Source organism: Protopterus annectens, chromosome 10.part0, assembly GCF_019279795.1.
Source record: "Protopterus annectens isolate FY-2018-M chromosome 10.part0, PAN1.0, whole genome shotgun sequence".
NCBI lineage: Eukaryota > Metazoa > Chordata > Ceratodontiformes > Protopteridae > Protopterus > Protopterus annectens.
Genome location: NC_056744.1, coordinates 1,651,155,011 through 1,651,181,741, shown reverse-complemented (window position 1 = coordinate 1,651,181,741; position 26,731 = coordinate 1,651,155,011). Strand labels below are relative to the sequence as shown.

The window sequence follows — 26,731 nt, the reverse complement described above, 5'->3', positions numbered from 1 at the left end:
GCAATGGCATAAAAGGCACGTGAGACTTTAGTATTTATGTATTTCTAAGACAAAATGATTTCTGAATTAAAACTTGCTGCTTAAACAGAAATCATTCATTATGCTACAAGTTGCAAGATCTGAGAGTGTTGCCCCTTTAAATAGAGGCGGTGACTTCTGCGTACATTCTACTTCCTGTGCTCTGAAAACAAAACTTCAAAAAATACAACAAATGTTTTAATTGTGGCCTTGTAGCCTGCTGACTGAGGTTTACATTCCAGCAGTTCATTTTTACTGAATTCCCAGTAGTTTTGGATTGTGAACATCACTTTTTCCAGGCTTTGTGTTAACAGCATTTTGTACATAACAAAAACATTCTCCTATTCTAAATGAAGAAAGGAACTTCTAACCAGGAGTTACACAGCAAATTAATTGCAAGCACATACGGTTCAAAGATCTGAGTGTGAAACTGAGGCACTCAAGGTAGGAAATGGACTGCAAAGTGAAAGAGATGCAAAATTCTTGTGCTGCAAATGGTAGAACAGAGCAGTGCTGTGGAGAGCACAAACGGAGACTGGAGCTGTTTTGTAAGGAGGATGAAACCTTTATCTGTGTCCTGTGTGTTCCCAAACACTCCAGTCATAATTTTGTGTTTCTGCTCGAGGCAGTCAATATGTATGAGGTAAGGGACATTGTCTGATAACTAGCATTAAATTACAGATTCTCTGTATGGGGTATACTGCCATGTACTTTTTGTTTCTGAATTTTTAGCCTTGGAAGTAGGTAGTTTTTTTTTTTTTTGTTAGTGAGTAATGACTCCACAAATATCCAGGTTTCCCAGTGTAGAGAGGAAGTATAAATAGTGTGTGTGTCTTTATATAGCTATCCTGTTTTTTAGATGGTGAGAAAACACTCTTGGTGTGAGTGTGGTGACAGCTGCCTATTAGCTTATATATCGTTAGAAGTATTAAGGGCATAATGGATGCAGATATTCTAAAGCAACATGGATTCAGAACAAGAAATTCTCTTGACAGAGTCAAATGCAGGTTTTCAGTTAATAAGTACATTACAGCAGAAAGGGCCTGTGTACACATCCTGCTTTTACGAAGGCTTTTGATTTGGTACAACATAGTTGGCTAGAGAGTAAATTATAAAGTCGGGATTGATTTATTTGGTGGCGTTCGTGAGTAAAATACTGACTAGTCAGTAAGACCCAGCAGGCCATAGTAAATCCTTCTAGCCCAAGAAGAGTATGGTGATGATTTGATACCACAGAGGTTAATCATGGTGCTGATACTTTTTAATGTTTTTTTTAACGATGTCTTTGTAGAAAGACTACAGGAAAAGTTTTCTTGTTTTGTTGCTGTAAACTAAAACAGCTGATCAAGCAGATTTCTTTAAAAAGCTGAGAAAATACTAAGCAGGACTGGATGCAGAGCCTGAGATCTGGTAAACACGGTACATGCAAAATAATGTAACCAGGAAAGGAGAAAATGAATGGAGGACACAAATTAGCAGGCATTAGTAACATCCGCTAATGAAGAATGGGAGCTTTGGGTTAATATTACCAGATTATTTGGTTGTTAATTAAGTAGGTAGACCGATCTGAAGACATTTTAGCCCTGACTTGGTACATCAAATTAGTGATAAGATCAGACTTGAAGCTCAGTTATACATAGGTGCTTTAAACTAAAGCACCAGATACAAGCACATAAAAAGCTGAACTAACATTTAACACCTGTACAAGTAAAATTGAATAAAACACAGAAGAGGTAAAATCCCCTGTGACAGACTTGCCCCTATGGCACAGAAAAACAAATCCCTTATAGTACTCCAGAAAACTCGTTCATCCCAGGGGGAGCTTGAGAGTGATCGTCCAATGCAAACTCACTCATGGGGGGGGGGGTGCAGAGTCAGTCTAGGATCACTGCAGTAAAAGCAGTATTACGAGCCTGGTGAGCTGTGTGCTCCATCAGAGCTGCTTTGCGTATTCGGAAGGTCGCACATTAGCAGAAGCACACATGCACCTCCTGAGGCCAGCGACTGTAGAGCTTACGAGGTTGCTGTTGGGGGTGCAATTAGAGCACATTCCTGGCAGCACTATGATGCTGCACCAGTGACCTGCATCTTCTCCTCATCCCTGGTTGTGGTTCAGGTTGAGTCTGGAGGGAGCCTAAGTTGGGTTCGGCAGACCCAGTGAATGAGAAGAGGAGCTTGTGGCAGCTGGTAGTCAGCTGAGGGGAGAGGGAGGGAGGGAAAATCACCTTTGGCAGCTGATAATATTTGGTAAGAGCAAAAAAATTAGTTATAAAAGGAATCATCCCACATCGTCAGATGGAAACTCAAATAAATGAGTTTTGAGGGGCCTTCAGACACTAGCTGTGGTAACACTATCCTGAAGCCAATGTTACAGTAAACTGCACAGTTGTGGAGGCTGAAAAGCAAATGAACAGTCAAACAAAACAGTTGTAAGATAGCGATAAAAAGAACAGTATATGAAGTGAAGCAAAGTCTCCTAGAATGTTATACAATCCCAGCTTTGACAGCTCTGTTAATGATGCGTAAAACAGTATCACACACATAATTGTTAAAAACTTATGAGAAAATCAATTAGAAGTACAAGACTCACAACTGTATGCCCTGCAACTATAAAAAAAGTACAAATGGGAGGAAAATGTGAATCTGAGAACATGCTATAGTGCCATTAATGCAGTTTTTACAGAGAGACATCTGCTCCCTGCACTTCAGTGGGTGACAGTTCTATAATCCTGCTACTTAGCTGTACTAACTCTGAAATATCAGAGTTTGTAAATCACTGTAAAGTCATCAGCCTCCCTTGGACATAATATATATTCCCCTTTAGTTTATGGATCACTTAAGGCATCTCCCTTAGACATTAATTATAAATTGAACTAACCAATTTCAGCAGTTCCCCCAAACATGGATTTTTGTATGCCTTGATATCTGTGATACTAGTTTAGATCTGCAATTAAGAAAAAAGTAAGCATGCCATTTGTGAGAGCAGCAAAAACTAGGGGAATGCTGGATACTTATGAAGAGACATTAGCAGAAGAAAACAAGAAGTTATTACATTTTATACATAGTAAGAATCTGATGCGCCTATAATTACCCAGATCTGTGTATGGGCCACCTTTGCATAAGGAAGTTACAGTGGCTGTTCTCCAGGCATCAGGCACAAACACTATGGAGAGGCTGAGGGTGAACAGTTTAAGGAAGAGTTTGGATAGTTCCTACTTGGCATTGATGAGAATGCAGCATGGTATGTTGTCTGGTCCCCTGGAAGTATTATTTTTAGATTTTGACAGGGTTTCTAAGACTTGTTAAATTTTCAAGGATACTGGTGTCAGCATGGCTAATTTTTCATACTAATATATTGGCTATAGCCTTAGCACAGGCATATGAGATGTTATATGCTAGATGAGCTTAAAGTATTTAATTTGTTAGTGTTGTTCATTGTAAAAATGTATTTTATGTGGAGATTTTCTCCCTGTGTCTCTGCTGAAAATTGGCCTTGTGCACAACTTGACTTTCCCAGTAAACAGAAAAACAATAAATAAATGAATTCAGTGCATTGTTGGACAGTATTCTTCAATTTCCTGACATAACTGAAGAAAGATTTGTAGTTGCCTTTAGTGTTTGTAAGTTGAGAGAGAGAGTGTGTGTGTGTGTGTGTGTGTGTGTGTGTGTGTGTGTGTGTGTGTGTGTGTGTGTGTGTGTGTGTGTGTGTGTGTGTGTGTGGCATGATGATGTTGGTAGTACAGCAGTGTTTGCTATGAGTGGATCTTTGTGGATTCTGAGAAAATACACTGTTGACAAGAAGGGGCCTGAGTGGTGTCTATAGTGTTTACAATAAGTGTGTACAGGTGAGCAATTGAGTGATCATATCTGCTCTGTGTGTGGTCCAGAGAGATACAGGTATGCTTGTTGATAAGGGTGATTGCTTCAATGTAGGTTTGCAGGTAGGGTGATTGTGTGTTATGCTGCTGTTGTTCCTTGGAATGTATGCATTCTAGTGTTAGTAAGTGTCTGGGTGTGTGTGTGTGCGTGACAGATTACCTTAACACCATTGAGGGGTTAAATATCAAACTAAATACCTTCTTGCCTGGGGACTTCAATTATTAAAGCATTAACTGGTACATTTGCACCTCTAAAAATAGGTATGCTGAGCATTTCTTACACTTTGGTAATGCCAATGCACCAGAGCAAATTGTAAAACTTTTCATAGAGACTCATATTCTTGACTTGGTCCCTACCAACCTAGAACCCACCTGTGTCTCACCCCTGTGTCTGCTTATCCCTCGTTAAATCTGACCACAGTTCAGTTGTCTTCTATGTGCGACCTGAAGGTACCACCCCATCAACAAATGAGACCACCGTTAGGGTTTTCAGTATGGCAAACTTACTTCAGCTTGTAGAAGACCTTTGCAAAATAAGTATTTCATTCTTGCGCACAGCTCAGAGAACAACTAGAACTTTGTAGTAATGAAGGATTTCAGTTTTGGTGGAGTGTTACATTGTAGCATTACAACAGCAGAGGTGGGAAATTGTAATGCAAGAAGGCATATGCGTTTCAGAAGAAAACAAATGTCATAACACAAACTGAAAAAGAAATGTGCTGCATTATTAAGGATAATTAAATTAGAGTACTTTTGCACAAATACAAAATATTTCCCTATTTACAACATTCAGATTAAAAAATATTCCTACTTCAGGCACTGGGAGAATAACAGAATTGGTTTGCGTGTCCCTTCATCAAAGCTCATTCACTTCTATGAAAGCATTGACACCCCAGGAAACGAGTACAGACAGGATCTGGCAATACTTGCATAGGTACAAATATTACATATTTACAAAAAGCGGCAATTTATTTTACCTATTTGTTCAGTGGGTAAGCTCATTGGACAAATTTCCAATTTTCAGGGTCAACCTTTAAGCACTCTCTGGTTAATTGACTTGCTTCGAGTTGTACAATAGGCACATGAAGATGTAAGGAATCCAATCCTGTACCCTGGGCACAGGAGGGGCAAGCTGCAATGTTCCAGAAGGTGCATAAGATGCTTGAGACTGACATGTCAATGGGAACTAGCAAAACAGTACTTCTTTATGTCTGCCATAACTCCTGTAAAGGGCTCTGGAAATGGATTCTGGGGAGTAAGAAAATAAACAATAAAGCAAGATCCCATTCATATTGTAGGCCCCACGATGGTCATTTTGTGAAGCAAACATACTAAGATTACTAAAATGTAAGCACTTAGTGATTTTGACATGTTATAACAGCTCAGAATGCAAAAAAAATCAATTAAGTAATGGTTCTAGGAAGCATTTTGCATTAAGTAACCTCAAACTGAGGAGATTTGTCCTGTATCTATCTGAAGAGCTATATCCATATACACAGTATTAAAGGCACGCAATCTGCAAAATTGTCTTTCTTCATGCAAAGAATGTGATCTCACAATTTACAGTTTCATGTCACAATATGTTACCTAATAACTGCAAGGGAATTACTAATTCAGTATTCCCCTTTAGAGAGTCTTTGAGATTCTTACATTTCTCCCTCATCCCTGATAACTAGCCTTTTAAATTTATTTTATTTGTATTTATTTACTGGAACAGTCTAACTGCGCATGGAACTCCTTTTCAGCAGAGGCCCAGGGATGAAAGCTCCAGAGTTACAGTAGTACATGCAGCAGAGTCATGAAACTAGAAACATAAAATAGTACATGAATTAATCATAAGTATATAAACCTGTGGTACTTCTAATGGCATCTCTATGCTTTGATCATATTTGCCTTGTTGTTGTTGTTAGTCTTTTGGCTTTTCCCAGTTAGGGGTCGCCACAGCGGAACTCCGGTCCGCTAATGATTGGCAGTTGGTTTTTATGGTGTCGAGTTGCCAGCCCGACTATTGAGCAAAAAAAAATAAGAATATAGACTGGGAACAGCAGAATATAAAAGTGGATCTAATTTCTAAAGAATGCTAGTAATGCTATAAGCATGAGTGTTCGAAAGTGTATTTAAAGTGAATTTCGTTAATTCCAATAGAGTCAAAGATAATGAGTACAATAACCGCTGTTATCGGATACATTTACTTACAAAAGATTTTTTATGAAGTGCACTTTAGTTACTCAAGAAACTCTTTTGATTATCTGATTATCTCAACAGGCTTGCACATTGCCAGGATATGGGACGAGGATGTTGGGATTATCCTGGTATGATAGGAGTCTGTTAGAACAACTTTTAGCTGTGTTTTGAATGAAGGTTGTTGCTGAGCCTTAGATTCTGAGGGAGATAAAGTTGTATATTCCGGTGATTTGGTTGCTGTATAAGGCTTCTCCTGATTAATTGTTAGCTTTTTGTACGCTTAGGAAGGATTTTCATATGGATTGCAGACTTCCTATTGGTATGTATGGTGTAAGGATGTTTTTGGACTTGGACGTTTGCTTGGGTTATAAACTTGATTGTGTGCCATAAGCAGTTGACTGTGGCTAAGTTGTTGTGGGTAATTCAACCATTTTAGTTTTTTTTGGGGGGGTGCGCAATGATGAGACCTGTAGGGAAGGTTACATGCAAGTTTTGCAGGTGTTTTTTGTGGCATTGCTGTAGTTTGGTAGTCACAGTGGAGTGTAGCTTTGTGAGTATTTGTGATGCATACAGTAATTTGGAAGTAGGTTAACAGAGGCTGTAGTTTCTTCTACTATTTTCATTGACACAATTTTATGTGATATAGGGACCTAAGGCTCTGATGTGGTGTTTTATTACTACTAGTATGTGCAGGCCAAATTTTTAAGTTGTCATCAATAGTCACCCTTTGAATTAGTGTCTTGTTTAGGGAAGTAATGATTAAGTTTGGGTTTCTGCCATTGCACTATTTGGAAGTGAAGAGGAATAGTTTAGTTTTTTTTGGGGGGTGTAGCAGGAGTTTGTAATGAGGCAGGAGGAGGAAATTGATTCTTTATTTTTGAGTTTTTGTTTGACTTAAAATGATGTGCTTACAGATGCCCATTGAGTCCTCTGCATATTCTAGCAGCATGGCATGATTAGAGGCTGTCTGAAGGTCATTTATGAAAATGTTAACATTAAAGATCCTAAGACTGTCCCCAGGATGCTACTATTGTAAACAGTAGAAGGAAGGAGAGTTTGGACTCCTACTGGCATTGGTGTCAGTTTTGAAAGGAAACTACTGAACCGTTGCAGGGCTGAGTTTGAGATGCCTATGAGTTATAGTTTTTGACAGAGTATGCTGTGTGACACTGTTGAAAGATTTTTGAGAGATCTAAGTTGAGTGGAGACTTTTCCCATTGTTTCTGTGGAGACTGACAGTCCTGAATTGCTGCCGTGTTGCTGTGACTGAGTCTGACGCTATCTTCTGTACGGAAGTTAATTTCATTCTCTAAGCGATACTGGATCAATTGTGTACGGACACATTTCTCAAGGATTTTTGAGACAGGTGGAAAGATAGCAACTGAGAAAGCTCTTCGAGGTTTCACCTTTTGTGTAGTGGTAGGATGTAGGATCTTCTCCAGATGGTCAGAACATAGTTTTCCTGGATTAACTTGTTGTGTAGAATGGAAACTGTGTAGGCTATGGCTTCTGTGGAAATTATAAGGTATTCTACTGGAAGGTTGCCTGCAGCCAGTGATGTGGGTTTTAATTTTTGGAGCAATTTTTTTGATTGTGTATGTGGGGATTGTCATTAGTATGAAAATGCCATTGGAGAGAGTAGAGTGCAGGAGGTTGGTCAGATAGGTGTTGTTTTGATGCTGATGATGGTTTGGATAACGTGAGTATTAAGACTGGCGGTGACAGTTTGTTTAAGGGCAGAGGCTAATGGAGAAAGTTGGCTGTTTAGTCCTACCTGGGTTAAATAATTTACTAATTGATTTCCAGAAGAATTTTTGGTTATATGGGTTTCCATTTTAAAGCATAAGGAATTTTTTTTTTCTGTTCTTTAGTTACTTTCTTTTTAGTGAAAATGTAGAAATTGGTTGATGGTTTGTTGGTTCTGCTGTGTTTGTTTTAACTCTATTGACAAGGCTTTATTTCTATTTCTCATCAGCTCTTTGGTTGAATGTTTATGGAACAGGGTTTGCTTTCACTAATTTTCTTCTTACTGAAGCCATTTTGTTTACAGTTCTTAGAAATGTTAGGTTATACTACATTATTTCTTCACTCAATGCACTTTTTTTTTAAAAGGGTGTTTTAGTTACATGATTTTAAGACAGCTATGAAAATATTTTTTTCTTGAAATGTGTTGTGTTCCATGTATTGTTGTAATATTGGTTTCTGGTGTATAAGAGGTGCCTGTTAAAACAAGTTGGGGGTGGGTTTCTGATAATGGTAAAGATCTTCATCTCATATGCACAAAGTACAGGGTTTGATTCTAACCTCTGGTTATTGGCCAGGCTTAAGATGACCCTCAGAGCAGTTAGGCTTGTATTAACCTATGAACTTATGTCATCAGAATGTTTTGGTTGATATAATTCTAGTAGTATCAGAGATTAGTATCCAGTCTAAAGTGATGCGGTTAGTATTAGTTTTATTATCTATGCCGGAAATGGTGGTATTTTGGGTGAAACTGTGTAGGTTATTGAGTGCTGAGGCATATCTATGACTGTTGAGTTCTAGTCTATGTCGAAGTCTTGTAGGATTACAGTTTCTTGAGGTAATATTGCTAGTTATCCAGGAGAGTACATCTTCAGTAGTGGGGATGTTGCTTCATAGAGGAATGCATATGGTAATGAGGCAGATGCTTTTGTGTGTATGTAGTTTAAGGAGGGCATATTCAGTATTATTAAATTGGGGGATAGGCAATGAGTAGAGGGTTAGTTTATTGAGTTGGTGAAGATTAGGGCCACTCCTCTCTATTTTAGCCATTTGTTTTCATTGTTATAGTATGCTATACACAGAAGGGAGTCTTCATGTTTTCCTGATGTTTCAGCCAGGTCTAGGTTGCTGAGAGGATATGAGGTATATGACGTGAATCTCATGCATGGTAACCTGTTTCTTTATTAAGTATACATCTCGTATAGCTATTGATAAGCTTTAGTGAGGATGCTTTAGTATGTGTAATGGTAATTTTTTCTCCCTTGGAGTTAATGAAAATATTATGACCTGGGTTAAGATGTTTGCCCCACAGCTGAGGATTGGACATAGCGAGGTATGTTTGCTGGTTAGTTGGTTATACTTGAGTTGGTTGATCAAAGGAGGTGTAGGCTGAATATGACTCATGTTGTGCAGTGATCTGTAAAGATATTTGTCTAATTATAGAGGCAGAGGGAAATTGTTACCGATTTGTTGTTTGGGTATTGGGATGTTCTATAAGAATGATTGGGGTTAGTGCAAGAGAGGTCAAACTGCAAGTTGGAGTGGTAAAATATAATGAATGAGACTGATAGTAGTGATATAATAAGCAATATTTTTGGAACATTGTAGTGTTGTTTGGCTTAATAATACGCATGTCATAAAAGGTGTGTGTGTGTGATTATTGTGCAGCAGGAGTGATGCAGTAGGATGTTTGCTGACAAGAACTGAGTTTGAAAAACAGTTTTGCATGTTTGCTGGTGTTTGTTTATTTGGAGACGCTTACATGCTGTGTGAAATTAAGTACTATAGCTATGTTACTACTATAACTAGACATCGGGAGGACAGGTCTTGAACTATACTTAACTAAAGAGCTCTTCTTATTATGTTTGGTCAAATCATTTTAAGTAGCCTTGGCAGTAAAATACCCCAACATTTAGCACTGTAGTATAAATATACCTCTCTGTATGACTTTTCTGTGGGGAAAAGAATTATATTAGTTCACATCCTAAAATGTTACATTCTAGAGTGTCAGTTTGTAACTAAACTTCTGTTAATTCATTTTTTAAAGTTTAAGCTAGTTTCTGAAATTACTCAGCCAAAACAGTATGCCGAAAGTACTACTAATTTGCCTGAATGCTGCATTCTAAATAAGAATTGTTGCAATACTTCTCTATGCCACAAAACAACAGGGCACTTTTTTAAATCTTTTTTTTTATTCATTCTTCCAACTCACTTCCTTAATTGTTCACAAACCTCACACCTATACAGTATAGTAACTTTAGCTGAACCTGGCAGTTTATTCAGTTGCCACAGGTCTTCACAATAAAATCACAAATTGCCTTGAAATGTTAAGTTTCACCATGCATAGTGAATCATACCTTTCAACTGTCCAGATTTTCACAGAATATCTACATTTTTGCTGTATACTTTTTCTGTTCCTCGTAAAATTTGTGGTTTCCTGGCAACCTACTAAGGATCAAAGTCACTGTGACAAACAGTTCAGTTTCAGGCTTCATACGTTTCATAAAATGCAAGCTAATGCAAAGCCTGTTATTCTATCAACTTTCTAAGTTTGTAAGAGCAATATTTAAAATATGTCCCTATTTTTGGGCATTTGTCCCCCATCGTTTTTGGCTTTGTCCATATTTAAAAAAGTGTAACACTATTCGTGCCTGAAGGAAGACCTGCAGCATCCACATTTTCTAGTTCCCTTATACTGTATATTCAAGTTTTCTATCCTATTATTCCTCTCAAAGATAGTAATTTTGCATATAGAAGAATATAATTGTTAGTAAAATTGAGTATATGCTATTAATATCAATTGTAGTATATGTATGCATATTTTAATCTTTTTATTCATTTATTTTTCTACTCATTTTTATGTAAATGTTTTCTGTGGATCAGTAGTATAGGGTACGTTCACAAGGACATTTTATTCAGTGTATAACACTAGAATATGTACAATGCATTTTTTCAGAAATTATTTGAGTTGTATCTTTTTAAACTGATACCTAGATATGGCGCCAAAAAAATGTATAAATTAGCCCATGTCAATTGGTTAGCTGATTCTGATGAAGTCCACGTGTTGGGTGGATGAAAGCGCGTGATCCGTATGGTATTTGTCATTTGTCCGTTGATACATGTTTTGCCGATTAAAACAGGTTGTATTATAGCTTTTTGTGTGGAAGTCTTTCTTCAGGCACGAATAGTGTTACACTTTTTTATGTTGTTGCAGTTTGCCACACTATTATCCCGTTTGCACTTTGTCCATATTTCTTGAACTAACAGGTTGAGAGGTATGTAGCGAATGGAACACTTTCTCCAAAGATGATATCCTTACTGATTTTGCATTGTGGAAAAATAATGCAACAAGCATATCATCTGTGCTCTAAAAGTATTTTACAAAATGAAAGGAAAGTCTGTGGTCTATAATGAAACAATGCACAGCGTCTTCTACATACCTGGGTGCCGATTTCATAACAGAATCTCTGATTCTGTTTCTACCTCCAGATAAATAGGTTTTAGGTGTCTCTTCTGGTAAACAGTCCTTGACAGATGTGTCTTCTCCATAGCCCCTGCTCTGGACCATCAGTTCTTTCTGAACACCACCAGCCTCCTCTGGTTCTTTTCTAACGTATGACTATTGATGTTGCTCCCCTTCTTTTTACATTTTCACTGAGGGGGGTTTAATTATTGCAGATACATTTATGTTTCCCGTAAAGGATACCTACTATGGACACAACCAATGTGAATAATGGGTACAGTCTGTTTTGACTTTAAGCCATGCACTTCATTGGTGAGACCACATGCAGTGTCACACTTGACTCACCCCAGAATGAAACCATATATCTCAGGCCCTAGGAATGGTTTGTGTTCCTTGGATAGTGCATCTACTTTGTTGTGCTTAGCAGGTCAGTGTTGAAGCTTAAAGGGTTGTAATTTTTTTCCCTGAGGGGGGTATATATGATGTTTAATCATATTTGTTTTACCAGACAGTCCTGAAATATTTCTTTGTTTCATTCTAGATGTTTTTATACCTCCAGTTTTTGGTGCTTTGGTAAGGCATCATCTACTAGAACCTTAGGTTTGGACTGCTGACAGTTGCTGACTTCAAAGCAATGGCAGGAGCTAATTGAAATGGGGTGGGCCTCTGTTACAGTAGGTCAATGGGAATTACCTGTGATGAAGCAACAGATAGCACCATTTAGTTTCATCCACAGAGAAAAGAGATGAAGGGAGGCAAAGCCCCCTGCTTGCCAGTACTTGTGTGTTAACCCTAAACTTGACCTTCCTTCAGCCCCACCCTCCACTTTACCTTAAGAAATATTCTTTGTGTAACAGTACCATTGTTTGGATCAAGGCTGACTGGTGTCATTCTTACTTTTTTGTTAGATTCAATGAGTGGAAAAGGTGAGCATTTGTTCGGTTTGTTTTTTTTTTTTTTTTTGTTTTGTTTTTTCAGTCAGTGTTAGTTCAGGGAATTGAGCATTCAATTACTGGATTGTCGAGCTGCAGTGATAGGTGAAAGTGGCATCGATCATACTGCAGGCTGACAGTTGTACCTATTTTCATATATCCAAGTCTAAGAAAGTTTGGGAAATTTGTGTTTCACATAGTGGAGAAAGTAACAACCCACCCACTTGAAGACAATGCAGGAGCTATACTTGAGAAAAAGGAAGTAGAATGGCAGATTCACCTGAAAGCTTACTGACAACCAGGACCGAGCACAAACTGCTCCAACAACTCAGTATTTTAACTAAAAAAATGGGCCATAACCTTTATTAACAGTTACATACATTGTTTTTCATACTTCTTTATTACATGCATAATGTATTTGTAACTCATTTTATATCCATGTAAGATTATTACCACAGAACCAAGGAAAAAGTCAATATGTAATTTACCATCAAGGCTTTAGATGCACTTATAGGTTTATAAGTAGCAGTGCCTTCTGATACAGCATTTTCTCAGTCCGATCTCCAATACACATATCTGTAGGGGTATCACTACTAAGTTTTAAAACTTTCTGTCAGTAAATTATACAATAATTTAATACTGATTTTCATATACTGATTGTTTAAATTTGCTATATTTCTTTTCTTCTGGAGTTGAGAACTAAAATCTGCTCCTCAAGAAAACACAAAGGTGGACATCCTCCATCAATAGGCTTTACAACAAAAGGAAGAAACTGTTGTCTAAAGGTAAAAAGGAACAAATTCTAAATCGGAAAATCTCCCTCCTCTGCCTCAACAAGCAAATTGGATCAGTAGTGAAAACCTAGCCTCCAAAACAAAAGGCAACCACAAGTCCTTCTTCAGCAACGTTAGGAACCTCCATGGCAAAGCCCAAGTTTGTTCCGAACTAGTAGTTAATGGTACCACTTACACTGATCCTGCGAACTTAACCAACCTGCTGGGTGATAGGTTCAATGCAAACGTCACCCCTTATTGCCCCCCCAAGGCCCAGTCGACATCCCCATTCCACACCTCGCATCTGTGTAGATCAAGTGTTAAAGGCCTTATCCAAGGCAAAAAACACAGCGTCCATGGGACCTGATAGTATCCCAGGCTGTATTCTGCACCATCTCCAGAAAGAACTAGCTTCACCATTGAGCACCCTATTCAACCACAGCATAATTACAGGCTTCATTCCAGCAGAGTGGAGAGCAGCCATTGTCATCCCTTTGCACAAAGGTGGTGCCACTACTGTCCTAGGTAACTATCGCCCCATCAGCTTGACAAGTCTGATCTGCAAAGTCATGGAGTGTTTTATTATGGATCTCATAAACAAGGACATAGGCAATCTCCAAGCACTCGACCCCACTCAGTTCAGATTTATCAGGGGAAGAGCTTGCCTATTGAACCTAGTTGACTTCTTTGAGACAGTCACCAAGGCTCTGGATGAGGGAAAGTCAGTACATAAGCTTACCTTGACCTGGCCAAGGCCTTTGACACAATCCCTCACCCGGGCATCATCGAAAAGCTAACACAACTTGATGTTAATCCCTGTCTAGTCAGATGGGTGGCCAATTGGCTCACAGATAGGAGCCACAAGGTCAAAATAGGTGCTGCCACCTCCAACAGCAGACCTGTCACTAGTGGTGTTCCGCAGGGATCTGTCCTAGGACCCCTACTGTTTGGCATATACTTCTCAGAGGTCCAGGCAAAGACAAAGGGCCTGTGGCTGACCAGGTTTGCAGATGACTGTAAGTTGAGTGTTGTTATTGACTCCCCAGTTGATGTTAACATACTGCAAGAGGGTCTCACAGCTACAAATGACTGGTGCCAAAGTCATGGCCTTAATTTAAACGCAAAAATGTTTTATCATACCATTTGGCAAAAACATGGCCCCTACTGATTACCACATCAACGGCAACCCCCATAAGCACGCAACCTGTGGTGAGAGACCTGGGTACTTGGGTTGACAATCTTACATTCGACCATCATGTGGCGGCGGGGGTCAGAAAAGCCTTTTACTTGCTTCATCTCATAAGCAAAGGGATTGCATCCAGTAAAAAGGAGGTTATTACCTCTCTGTACTCCTCCCTTATTAGACCTATAATTGAGTATATTGCCCCGTTTGGTATGTACCTCTCCAAACACTTGTACCAACTGGAAGGGCCACAGAAATCCCTCACAATGAACTACGTGTAAAAGCAAATAAATACTTGCATTTCGTGCAAACAGAGTTAGACCTGAAGAAACCTAGTTATGGGCAGTAGCGCTAATCTGTTTAAAATATTTTGTTTTCAATAAAGCAGTAACAGTTTATAAGTGTTTAATTACTCTTAAATCACAGCAGAGCTTCTCTATGGTTCGAGGTTCTTATCCTTATTCTAAGGAGTCTTGACCAGCAACAACTTTGCTCATGAAATACTCGTTTCTCTGGTTTTGTGTGTGTGTGTGTGTGTGTGTGTGTGTGTGTGTGTGTGTGTGTGTGTGTGTGTGTGTGTGTAACAGAGAAAGAGATCTAGAGAAGGAAAGCGAGAGTCATGTGTGAGTGAATGCAGATATACAATAGCATTGATCAACATATTGATAAACTGAAAGTGGGGGAAAATTACCAAACCTGAAAGAGATATTAATGATTATGCTAATTGGGTAGCTTATGCTAGGCCCCCAACTTCCAGGTCCGTAACAGATACAGAAGTTCCACAAACAGTAATATGAATGAAAATGGTACTAGCGAGGAGGGGGGCCTGGAAATGACAAAATACAGCATGCATATGAAAAAAACTTCCCCGAACTAAGGAGATCGTAAAGAATTAAAAATAGAGGGACTCCTTCAAACAATGGTTATTACCAACAAGCGGGGTTTCAAGGGGCGAGCCCCAAAACCAAACAGTGGAGGACTTAAATGAAGCCTTCAATAATCATCTTCTTTTTTCGGCTTTTTCCTGGTTAGGGGTCACCACAGCGGATCATCTGTCTGCTCATGATTGGCAGTAAGTTTTACGGTGTAGAGTTGCCAGCCCAACCTTCCACAGAAGACACACACACAGACACAGACACCAGGGCCAATGTAGAGTGCCCAATCCGCCTACTGCATGTATGTGGGAGGAAACCCACGCGACCACAGGGAGGACATGCAGACTCTGCACAGTAGGCACCCCAGCCGAGAATCGAACTGGAGAACCTCTTGCTTTGAGGCAGCAACACTAACCGCTGCACCACCACAGCCACCCAAACAAAGCCTTCAATAATGAATATGGTGAATGTAATGAAACTGATGATTTAAGTGTAAATAATTATAATAATGTGAATGAAAATGATGTTGGAACTGCTCAATGTTTTGTGGTAGAGAACACAGAAGCAGATTTTAAGGTGTATCATTTTTCAAATGTTTTCATTGATGTGAAAGCAGCAGATTTATTAGCAAAAGGAATGACATTTGTTCCTGCAAGTAAATCAAACTTTACTAATACAATTTTAGATTTGAAATTATACTTAAAGTTGAACTTGAAACTGTTATATCAGAATAGGAGTTTTAAGAGTAGTATAGTATTAGTAGTATATACAACCCACCCCTGCATCCCTGATTATTGACGTATGAGAAAATATGTGAATTAGATTTGAAAAACTTGCATACATATAGGAGAAATGAGAACAACAGTCTTCTTCTTCTTCTTCTTCTTCTTCTTTCGGCTTTTTCCCGGTTAGGGGTCGCCACAGCGGATCACCTTGTCCGCACATTGAATGGCAGTGGAGTTTTACAGTGTCGAGTTGCCAGCCCGGCGCCCAACCCTCCACAGAAGGCACACTCACACACACATACCTAGGGCCAATTTAGAGTGTCCAATCCACCTGCAGCATGTCTTTGGGATGTGGGAGGAAACCGGAGCACCCGGAGGAAACCCACGCGACCACAGGGAGGACATGCAGACTCCGCACAGAAGGCACCCCAGCCGAGGATCGAACCAGAAATGAGAACAACAGTAATAACTTGAATTAACAGAAACAAAACCTATTAAAATATCAGAGTGGGGGAAAAAGTCTGTATTATGAAACCAGACAAAGGGGGAGGGGCAGTAATTATGAACATACATGATTACAGCAATAGGGTACAAAGAATTTTGGATACAGAAACATATCAAAAAGTATCACTGAATGAATTAAATGGGGCATACAGAAAAATATATATGCAGTTAAATTATATGTTTTTAGAAAGAAAGATAGACATTGACTTGTATAATTACTTGAATGTAACTTCACCACAAGTCCCAGTATTCTTTGGAACTCCAAAAATTCATAAATCTATAAGGGATCCACCTATGCACCCTTTAGTAGATGGAAGGGATTCTATAACATCTACCTGTGCTAAATATTTAGATTTTGAATTTGAGAGTATTCTGGAAAAAGAAAAACAAATATGAAAGACTCTTGTTTTTTCTTACAATCTATGAATGAAATACAATACAGTGATCATGATATATTAGTAACAGTAGATGTATGTGACTTATATACAGTCATTCCCCAAGAGGTAGAAGTTGAATGGGTCACTGAAATTTTATTTATAAATAAGATATCTCAAGATAAGGTGAACCTTTTGATAGAACTTTTAGAAATAATTTTGAATAACAATTTTGTTTTCTTTAATAATTATTATTACATGCAGAAAAAAGGTATTGCCATGGGTCATCATGTGGGGGAGCATATGTGAAACCTAATAATGTCACAGTTTAATGAACACATAAAATCTTATAATAGATTTCAAGACGATATAAGCATTATTTGGAAAGGCACAGAAGATATGCTCGAATTTCTAGCATATATAAATGGGACGTCTTTCCTAAGGTTTACATAGAAGGTAAATTTAAATTATATGGAATATTTAGACATAAGATTATCAAAGGACAAGGTAGAAGAAAGATGTATAGCTACCATATACAGAACGAAATGTATTCCAGTGGTTTATTACATTATACGAGCTCACATCCTGTGCACCAAAAAAGATCTGTCTTAAAAGGGCAGCTAGTTAGGGCTGCCCATATGATGACAAGAGAGCAAGATTTTATGGATGAATGTGCCAAGTTACGATTCATGTTTTGCACAAGGGCATATCCACAGAATTGGTAGATGAATTGATTCATGAAGTAAAAACTAAAAGAGAAAAAGGTTATTTTAGACCAATTTTAAATAAGGGGAATAGACTAGACATTACATTTCATCAGGAGTCAGTAGAAACTGCAATAAGTTTGGAAGGAGAAAGCCAATTAATGGAAGTGCCATTAATAAAAAAAAAAGAAATGAGAAGAAGTTTTCAGAAGCGTTAATCTTAACATCTTCTTCTTCTTTCGGCTTTTCCCGGTTAGGGGTCACCACAGTGGATCATCTGTCCGCTCATGATTGGCAGTGGAGTTTTATGGTGTCTAGTAGCCAGCCCGGCGCCCAACCTTCCACAAAAGGTACACACACGCATGCACTCATGCCTAGGGCCAATTTAGATTATCCAATCCACCTACAGCATGTCTTTGGGATGTTGGAGGAAACTGGAGCAAACCCACATGACCACAGGGAGGACATGCAGACTCTGCACAGAAGGCACCCCAGCCAAGGATTGAACCAGAGATCCTCTTGCTGTAAGGCAGCAATGCTAACCACTGCACCACCGTGGCCGTCTAGGCGTTAATCTTAACATACAGTGAAGATTTTAGGTTAATAAAATGGGTATTTGAGAAAAATTGGCCAATCTTGAATGGAGATGGTTTCATTAGGAATGTAATAGGTGACAGACCATTAACTGCCTACCAAAATGGAAAAAACTTGAAAGATCTACTTAAGTATCATAATGAGAATCCTATCAACACGTCTCGAGGAATGAAGAGATGTGGAATATGTAATTGGTGTCACAAAGTAGTAATAGGAGAAGAATTATTATTAATAATAGGAAATATCAAATAAAAGGGAAATACTGTTGCAGTTTGAAAGCAGTGGTATACCTTGCGAAGTGTAACTCATGCTCAGCCTTTTACATCGGCCAAACTGAGAGGAAATTCTCTCAGAAAATAAATGAGCATGAGTACCCTGTCAGGAGCATAATGCAAATAATGCTTTAGCAAAACACATAATGGATGATATCAATTTAGTTATACTATTGCTGATAATGTATTTATAGATAATAGAAAGGCTTGGGGAGTGTTTTTAGAGCTATAAGAATTACAATGGCAAGTAAGGCTACAGGCAGATAGCTGGCCTGGTATAAATGAACGCAGCTCAATAGCCCCAATCCTTAAATTAAAAGTACTAAAAAGGGACAAAATAAAATAATAGACAATACTGGAATATCAAGTTTAGAAAAAGTTTATAATAATAGCAAGGTTAAAGTATGTTTTCTTAAATAGAGTTGTAAGGCTTTTTTCTTAAGGTGTTGTGGCTTCATAATTCACATAAGATGAGTGATTAAGTGTGTGACGTTAAATGATGAGATCTAATCAGAATGAAAGATGCATTATTTAAATTGTGTGTGACATGTTAAATGATGAGATCCAATCAGAATGAAAGATGCATTATTTAAATTGGGACAAAGTAATGTTCATTGTCTGATGAAGTTTAGCACTGTTTTAAGCGAAAGCACTTACCATTTTATTATTTTTGTCAATAAAAGTACATGGTGATTTTAATACAGTGGTAGTGCTGGCTTTTCCATCTGGGGCAGTCCGTACTTTGCCATCTGGCTTGTTCTTATTTCGTGTGTGTGTGTGTGTGTTTGCACTGCCCTTATGTAAAGTGGTCATTGTATTTTGCAGCCTACTGCCTTGATTTTAATATTTTTTTACAAATCCACAGGACAAGTTGAAAACAGCTTTAATACTTCTAGAATCAAAAGTGAAAGAACTGAAGTATTTACGAAACGAGCAAGAGAAAGAAGCCATAGGTATACAGGTAAAAGATGCATGATTGGTTCTACATATCTGGAATGCAAAGCGCTAAAAGGAAGTTAACCTATTGTACTTTTTTTGGTCTAGCTTATGTTGCTGTTACAAGTAATTCTATGGCATGTAAGCTGCAGTGTTTATCAGTGAAATTTATTTGAGAGAATCCTGTTGTCATGAGAAAGTAATATGACGTAGTCATATGGGTAGTGATGTAGGAAAATAGAACTGTTCTGAACTCCTTAAAGATTCGAGAGAATGTTTTGTTACAGTCTCATAAGTACTTTGTAAGGGTTTTTTTTTTAACATATTCTGTATTTGTGGATTTATCAAACGTAATCCACAATTTTCCTTTTTATTATATAAATCCTCTTATTCGATTTAGTCTTGTATTCACATCACTTTAAAAGATGCATTTGTTTACAAAACAGTTTTATTTACAGCATTCTTTTTTTTTAAGTCAGCATGAAGGCTTTCTTTCTAAACCTGCACAATAGCATTAATTTCTCATTTTTTTCCTTTGTTTCTCAAGTATTTCCCTGCTTCAATATTAAGCTGCTTGTACTTCATAATAATATTTCTAGTAATAGAAATTCCTCTCTGATTTACAATATGTCCTGATCTTTTACATTTTTCAGCTTTGTATTAGTATAGTACCTCGCAGGATGAACATTACCAAGTCCTACCTAAAACCCGCCCACTGTCCAGCAAACAGTGACGTCTTCGTAAACTTAAATAATATTCATACCGATGGCGGCATGAATATTAATTGTCTATTCATAGTTTACTCTTTTCATCAATGTAGTGTGATCTTGGAGTTAGTATATTTAATTTGCAGGGGTGTGGGGAGGTGCAGAGAGGCTTGCCCCCCTGCAAAAAACAAAGGTGAAAAAATAATTATTGTTTTTCCTTCATTACATTTCTTTCCCATATTACTTTATATTTCATATTACTTTGTATAGGTTCATAGGTGTGTACTAGGCTAATGGCCTTGGAGCCTTTACAAGCCTAGCCCATAGAAGTGCCCTGACATTGTGTTGCCCGACATTAGTTCCCAGTACCTCTATCAAGTAGAGCCACTGGAGTGATCATCAGGGTGAACTTTCTATTACCCATCTACTCATCAAGATCTCTGTTGAAGAGGGGCAGCGAGGTGCTCTGTTTGACATATATGGGAAGTCTATTCCAGAGCATGGGCAGTCTCTGGGTGAGAAAACCGTCACTCTATCATGTTCTGTTGATTGTGATAATGAGGTTGAGGTCTCTGAAGCATGTGGTACAGAGGGATTGGGATTTCTTTAGATGTAGCATTTCTAACAGAGCTGGGTCAGACATGGCTTTGTAAGTCAAGAGAAGATCCCCCTCTAAGGCGATATGAGACAAAAAAATAGTTGGAGTCTTTTGAGTCTGCCCATGTAGGACGTGTTTAATGCCTAGGTTCCTCTTCATGAGGTACTTCTGTGGCCTCTCCAGCTGTTGGAGGTGTCTAGTGAGATACATGCCAAATGGGGCATTATACTCAATGATAGGTCAAATGAGGGAAGAGTAGAGAAAGACAATGACCTCTTTCTTCCTGTATGCAAAACTCTTGGTAAAGAGATGTGCCACATAGAAGGACTTTCTGACCACAGTGGCAATGTGGCGGTCGAAGGAGAGGTTGCTGTCAATCTGCTTCCCCAGATCTCTATAATGCCTTCAGTGTTCAGTGGGCTCCCATCGATGTGGTAATTAGTGGGAACTAAGTTTTTACCAAAGGGGATGGAGACTCATTTGTTGGCATTAAGCTTAAGTCCATGGTTTTGACACCAGTTATTGGTATCAGTGAGGTCTTTCTGTAGGATGTCTGCATCACTTGGGGAGTTAATAGTGGCTCTCAGCTTACAGTCCTCTGTGAGCTTGGTCAGCCAGAGTCCCTTTGTGTTGGCCTGAACTTCTGAGAAGTAAATGCCAAGCAGGAGAGGACCCAGGACAAATCCCTGTGGGACTCCACTCATGATTGGTTGGCAGTCTACTACTTTCACACTGTGTGTTCTATCTGTGAGCCAATTTGCAATGCACCTAGTGATATAGGGGTTGATGCCTAGTTTGGTGAGTTTATCAATAATTCCCGAATGAGGAGTGGCATCAAAGGCCTTGGCCAGATCAAGGTGGGCTGTATGACCTGCCTTACCTTCATCCACATTCCTGGTGACTGACTCGAAGAAGTCAACCAGGTTGAACAGGCATGATCCCCGTTTCATAAAGCCAAATTGCGTGGGGTCTAGAGTTTGGAGATTTCCTATATCTTTGTTAATCAGGTCCATGATGATGCACTCCATATCTTTACATATCAGACTTGTAAGGCTAATGGGGCTATAATTCCCAGGGTCTGTAGTTGATGGAGAGGGATGACTGTACTGGTAATTTATTCAGGAAAATTTTTCACAGAAAATTCCTTGCCTCATAAAACATATCAAACAGTTTCCTTCTATTTTTTTAGCATTCTTTACCCCCCCCCTTTAATTCTTTACATGGATACACCAAACAGTAATTGTCATGACCATATTATACTATTCCTTTCTATTTCTACCAGTTTCAGATTTTAACTTCCATAACTTAACTTTATTTTCAAATTGTTTCCATTCCATCTTTTCCTGATTAACTACTACTTTTCTCCCTCGCCTTCATTGTTCCATACTGTGTTATATTTCACATATCACCTTTCCTGTCAATTTTGTTTGCTTTCTCCCTTTGTTTTACTTTCTTTATTACTCAAAAATTAGATGCATATACGCTAAATATACTACTTTTTAATTCAAACCTCCCTTCTTATTTTTATCATATATCACCATTCTTTTAGCTGGGATCAATCTTGGCCCACTGAAAAAAAATCCATGTAACTGTTCTTTGTCCATCTTAGTTGGAAACATTTCTACCCCAAGTATGCTAGTTTTCCCTATATATATATATATATATATATATATATATATATATATATATATATATATATATATATATACTTCTTACTCAAGTGATACAAACTTCAACCAAATTAATAACTTTTTGTGTTAATTTCTTCCACTCTTTCTTATCTTTTTATACTCTCATACTCTCCATATTGCACTCCCTGTATACAGTTATTTCCTTTTCTGGTGCAATATATGCCATTCATTTTTTTAACTTCACCAAATCCCTTACTCTTCAAACTGTTTAACTGTAATACATATTTTTAAAGCTATTTTTTTTATCCTAACTACATTATCTGCATGTGGCAAAATCATAGGTATTACAGTTTTTTCTCTACATCTCCCATCTTGATTCTGGTATGCCACACTTGCATATCTGTAATATTATATTCAACGCCAATACAAAAAAGCGCAGGCTTTATTAATTTATTGGCACTTGATTACCATGAAAGTCCAAATGAGTAGAAGCCCATTTTTAGTGGAGACCTGGGGAGAAAAGCTCCAAATTATTATAAAATATTTTAAAATCAATAATTTTAGAATCTTCAAAAATAAAAAAAAAAACATCTGCAGTTTAAATTGTAACAAATATAGACATTATATAAAATGATTGGTTAAAAATCAATACAAGTTATATGGCAATCTTTTAACATTTAGAGACATTTTAGACAGTTTGTAGAGAAACTAATGGTAAGGATTAAGGGGCATCTTTGTTTTACTTCTCTTATTTCTTATGTTTCTTTACACCCATCCATCCATCAGTTTGCAATAAGTTTCATCAAAGATTTTTCATAACACATGCTTACATTCATTGATTTTTCTCCAATCCCATATGCCTGTAATGTAAAGCCTGTAATGGCTCACCCTGTCAGTTTTTTTTTTCTACGTCCCGTTACTAATCTTACCATCTTTTTCTTTCAAAATAATTTCTACCACTTATTTTACCATTACTGGCATTTATTTTACACTAAAACCCATAACTTTGTCCCATACGCAGGAACACTGATTTTCATTTTTTTTCTGGGAAAAAATGGTAACTCCCAAATTTGGACTGTCTAAGAATTAAAAACCCACAAGATTTTCATGGAATTTGTCATTTTTGGCCAGACAACTAATTCATCACAAGTTTAAGTTCTGCTGAAATTTATTATTTATAACCTTGTTAACTTGTGTATTGAGTGATCTGTACCTAGAATCCATTTTAATTTTCAATATGTCTTGATGCAGAAGTAAATTATAATGAAATCGGTATAATGACTGGAAATTGCATTTAAAATCATTTTCTTGGATTTCATCTCATGAAAACAGAATTTCATTTTTAAAAAAAAACTAAAAAATCACTGCCCCTGACAATACTTTCTGCATAACTGTTTTGCATTATTTTCATAAAATGTTATAACCTGTTTTTCCTAGTATTGTTCGCCTCCAGTTCTTTTTGTATATTCTTTATAATTTTTCCAAATAAATTGAATCACCCTCCACCTCTCTCTCATTATTTTGTACCTTTCTTCAACCACTCATTTAATATTTTAATGAACACCCTTTATCACTTCTATCCACTCCTTTATAATATCTGTAACTTGGCCTATCCATTCCTGGTATGGATCCCCCCTTCCCTCCCTTACAGTTTCCTCTAATTCCACCATTTTAATTTCTCCTTTAAATATTTCTTTACATTTGCAAATATAATTTTCACCTTCAATTCTTCTTCTTCTACTGCTTTTTATTAGAAGCTGCTTAAATTTTTTTCAACCGCCTCCATAATTTTTCCTTTTGTCTAATGTTATACCCATCATTTATTTTCTTGTCTTACTTTCTTTCCCCAAAATGGTAAACCTCTTTTTTTTCCCTTTCAAAGAGACTTTTTTCTTCACATTGAGTTTGCTTAATATTTTTTTCATACAGTTCTTTTTCCATTATTCATATTTTGTCTCTACATTGTTTTCTCTCTCTCATACCTTGGCAGTGTTTCTTCATATTCGATTTTGCCACTTTTCATCCTGTTCTCAACTTCTGAAAAAAAATTATACTTTTCCTTATACACTACCTAACCATATTTCCAACATTCATAGTGCTTTATCATTAGCATATGTTCTTTCCATAATTTTCCATGTTATTCCTTTATTCCATATTTTTGCTAACCCCACCAGTTATCCTTTTTATTCCTTTTCTTTCATTTATTCTTTCTCTCTCATCTTCTATTATGGCCTATACTGCTATATGATCTGAATATTTAGCCATTTCCACCGTACCACTTCCTTCATATATTTAAGCAATAATCCAGACTGTGTGTTTTCTTCAGGATTTACCCAAGTTGGTGTGGTTTGATCATGAGGGTGAATCCCAAATGATCAAACAAAGACAACAGTAGGTAAATCCTGATATACCCACACCCAGAAGTGGATTAATGCTATTATACAATGACATTATTTAAAAAAGAAATTACTTACTTTACTTAAATGTCTTTGCATAATGGCACTGTAGTGTTCCTCCATGTTTTTCCTTGTTTACTGATATACCTGAGCATGCATATGGGACTTGAGTTCCCACACTTGCACAGTACATCAGTACAGTGCAGGAGAATTAATGGACAAGAGAGCATCTCCATTGCTGTTTTTTCGTATTTTTTGTTTTACTTTTTTTTAGCTGCTGAGGTTTTCCAAGAGACAGGGTAGAAATACAGGGAAACTCTGGTATGTTTCTAATTGTATAGTTCTGCAGAACTACCTGAATTTCTCGTATTTTGCTTTGTCCCTCAGCATATACCAGTAGAAAGCCTGGCCCACTCAATGGTACTTCAGCCAGTCTTTTTTCAAGTGGTGTATGCTCAATTTACAGCAGGCACACTGGTTGGGCTATCCAATCAGCATGCTCATTTTTTAATACTAATGAGAAGTCATTGTATAATTGAATATATAACATAATATGTATGTTTCAGCTTTAAAAATTCCTGTTCTGTATGTTCAAGCCCTGTTAGCTCAAGCTAGGTTGATGTGTGGTGGGGCGCTGTCTAAAAGTATTTAGATTTACAAGGGTAACTAGGCAAGTAGGTCTGCTTTCCTCATTCTTGTTTGAGCCATTAACTAGAGAAGACATCTTTCAGCACTCACTGCAAGGGATTCATAATGTACTCCAATGATCCTGTTAAGGGCTGCAGAAAAAGCCCTGTTTCCGTGATGTGAAGATTTGTGATTCAGGGGCAGATTAGCTGTAATGAAGAAATACCTTATTATTGGCTAATTTGCATGTCTCTGAATCACCGTTAATTACCGTGAGTGCAGTTCAGCACTTTCCTGCAGTAGTTAACAGTGGTGATCACCGTGTTGGCACAGGCACTCCCCCAGTCAGTCTCCCACACACAAGCGTTTACACACCACATACCCCATACATGTTCCTGTTGACAGAACATTCATGATACCTCTTTTTCCCCTGCCCTGGTAATTCACAATTTATTACAGTCAGTCCTTAATAGTAAACATATGAGAATCATACTTCATACCCTTCAGTAAATGCATGGTAGTGCAAAAGTTGGTATCCTAGCAACTTTCTTTGCTTGTTGGAGAAATACTTAAAAATTTCCTCCAAAATTTTGTCCCAGCATTAATTATGGCTTCTGTTCTAATGTTTTGTACTATGAGGTCGGGAATTATACTTAACGTTGCCTGTCCCTCTCCTTTATAAGTTACAAACTGTTGGAGGCATTACATAATGCCGGAGATCCTCAATATATGTTAAAAAAAAAAAAAAATAGTGAAGCAGTTTTTTTTAATCAGTATGTGCAATGGATTAAGGTTGGGGTCTCGCTTGTCAAGGCTGCAGGGTTCAAATCTCTTCCCCCACCTTGTACTCTGTTTTTTTTTTCTCACTTAATTTTTTTTAACATGATATTATTGCTGTCAAGTGATGGCACACAGGACAAATGTCCTCTGTAGGAAGTAGGATGGTTTAGGATATAGGGTCTGTTTTAGTGCCTTTTTAGTAGTTATCCATGATTTCTAGTGGTCCCCAGCACCACATTCTTTTTTTTTTTTTTTTTTTTTTTAAATACATGCTTTTAAGGCATCCAATGAAGAGTATTCTTAATGCCTGATGTTCCCCACCATGACTCACATTGCACTTAAGTGCCTTTCAGGCAAGTTATGCATAGGAATTCGTGGTAACTTGTGTCCCCCCAACTTTGTGTGCCACTCGGGCATAAGTTTAAAGAGGTATCCCTGGTGGCTGGTTGTTTCCCCATCCCATCCTCATTCTGTTTAATCTGCACTCTAAAATAAGTTTAAATAGATATACCTGGTGGTTAGTGGTTCCTCAGTATCTGTCCTATGTGCCACTCAGGCACAAGTTTAAAGAGGTATTCTGGTCATTGATTGCCCCCCCCCTCACCCCAATCCTCATTCTGTTTATGTGCCACTCAGGCATGAGTTTAAAGAAATATCCCTGTTGGGTAGTGATTCCTCCCACTCAATATTGTAGGCTCTACTCATTAGTCTAGGGGTATGTGGAAGTATGGTAGCCCACACACCAACCCCCTCCCAACCCAGTCACTCTCCCAGACACACACACCTTCATTTTCTCACACATATTAACTTACTGCCAAACTAACTCCTGTACCA

At 37.8% G+C, this 26,731-nt stretch overlaps 1 protein-coding gene across 1 annotated transcript in view; it reads left to right on the top strand.

Annotated features, from left to right (window-relative positions):
- The first annotated feature begins 215 nt into the window (after nucleotides 1-215).
- LOC122814368 (zinc finger protein 729-like) overlaps nucleotides 216-26,731 on the top strand; it is a 600,102-nt gene continuing 573,586 nt past the window's right edge. The window contains exons 1-2 of the mRNA XM_044086953.1: nucleotides 216-661; nucleotides 19,088-19,183. Coding sequence (XP_043942888.1) covers nucleotides 470-661; nucleotides 19,088-19,183 — 288 coding nt within the window. The 5' untranslated portion in view covers nucleotides 216-469. The remainder of the gene's footprint in view (nucleotides 662-19,087; nucleotides 19,184-26,731) is intronic.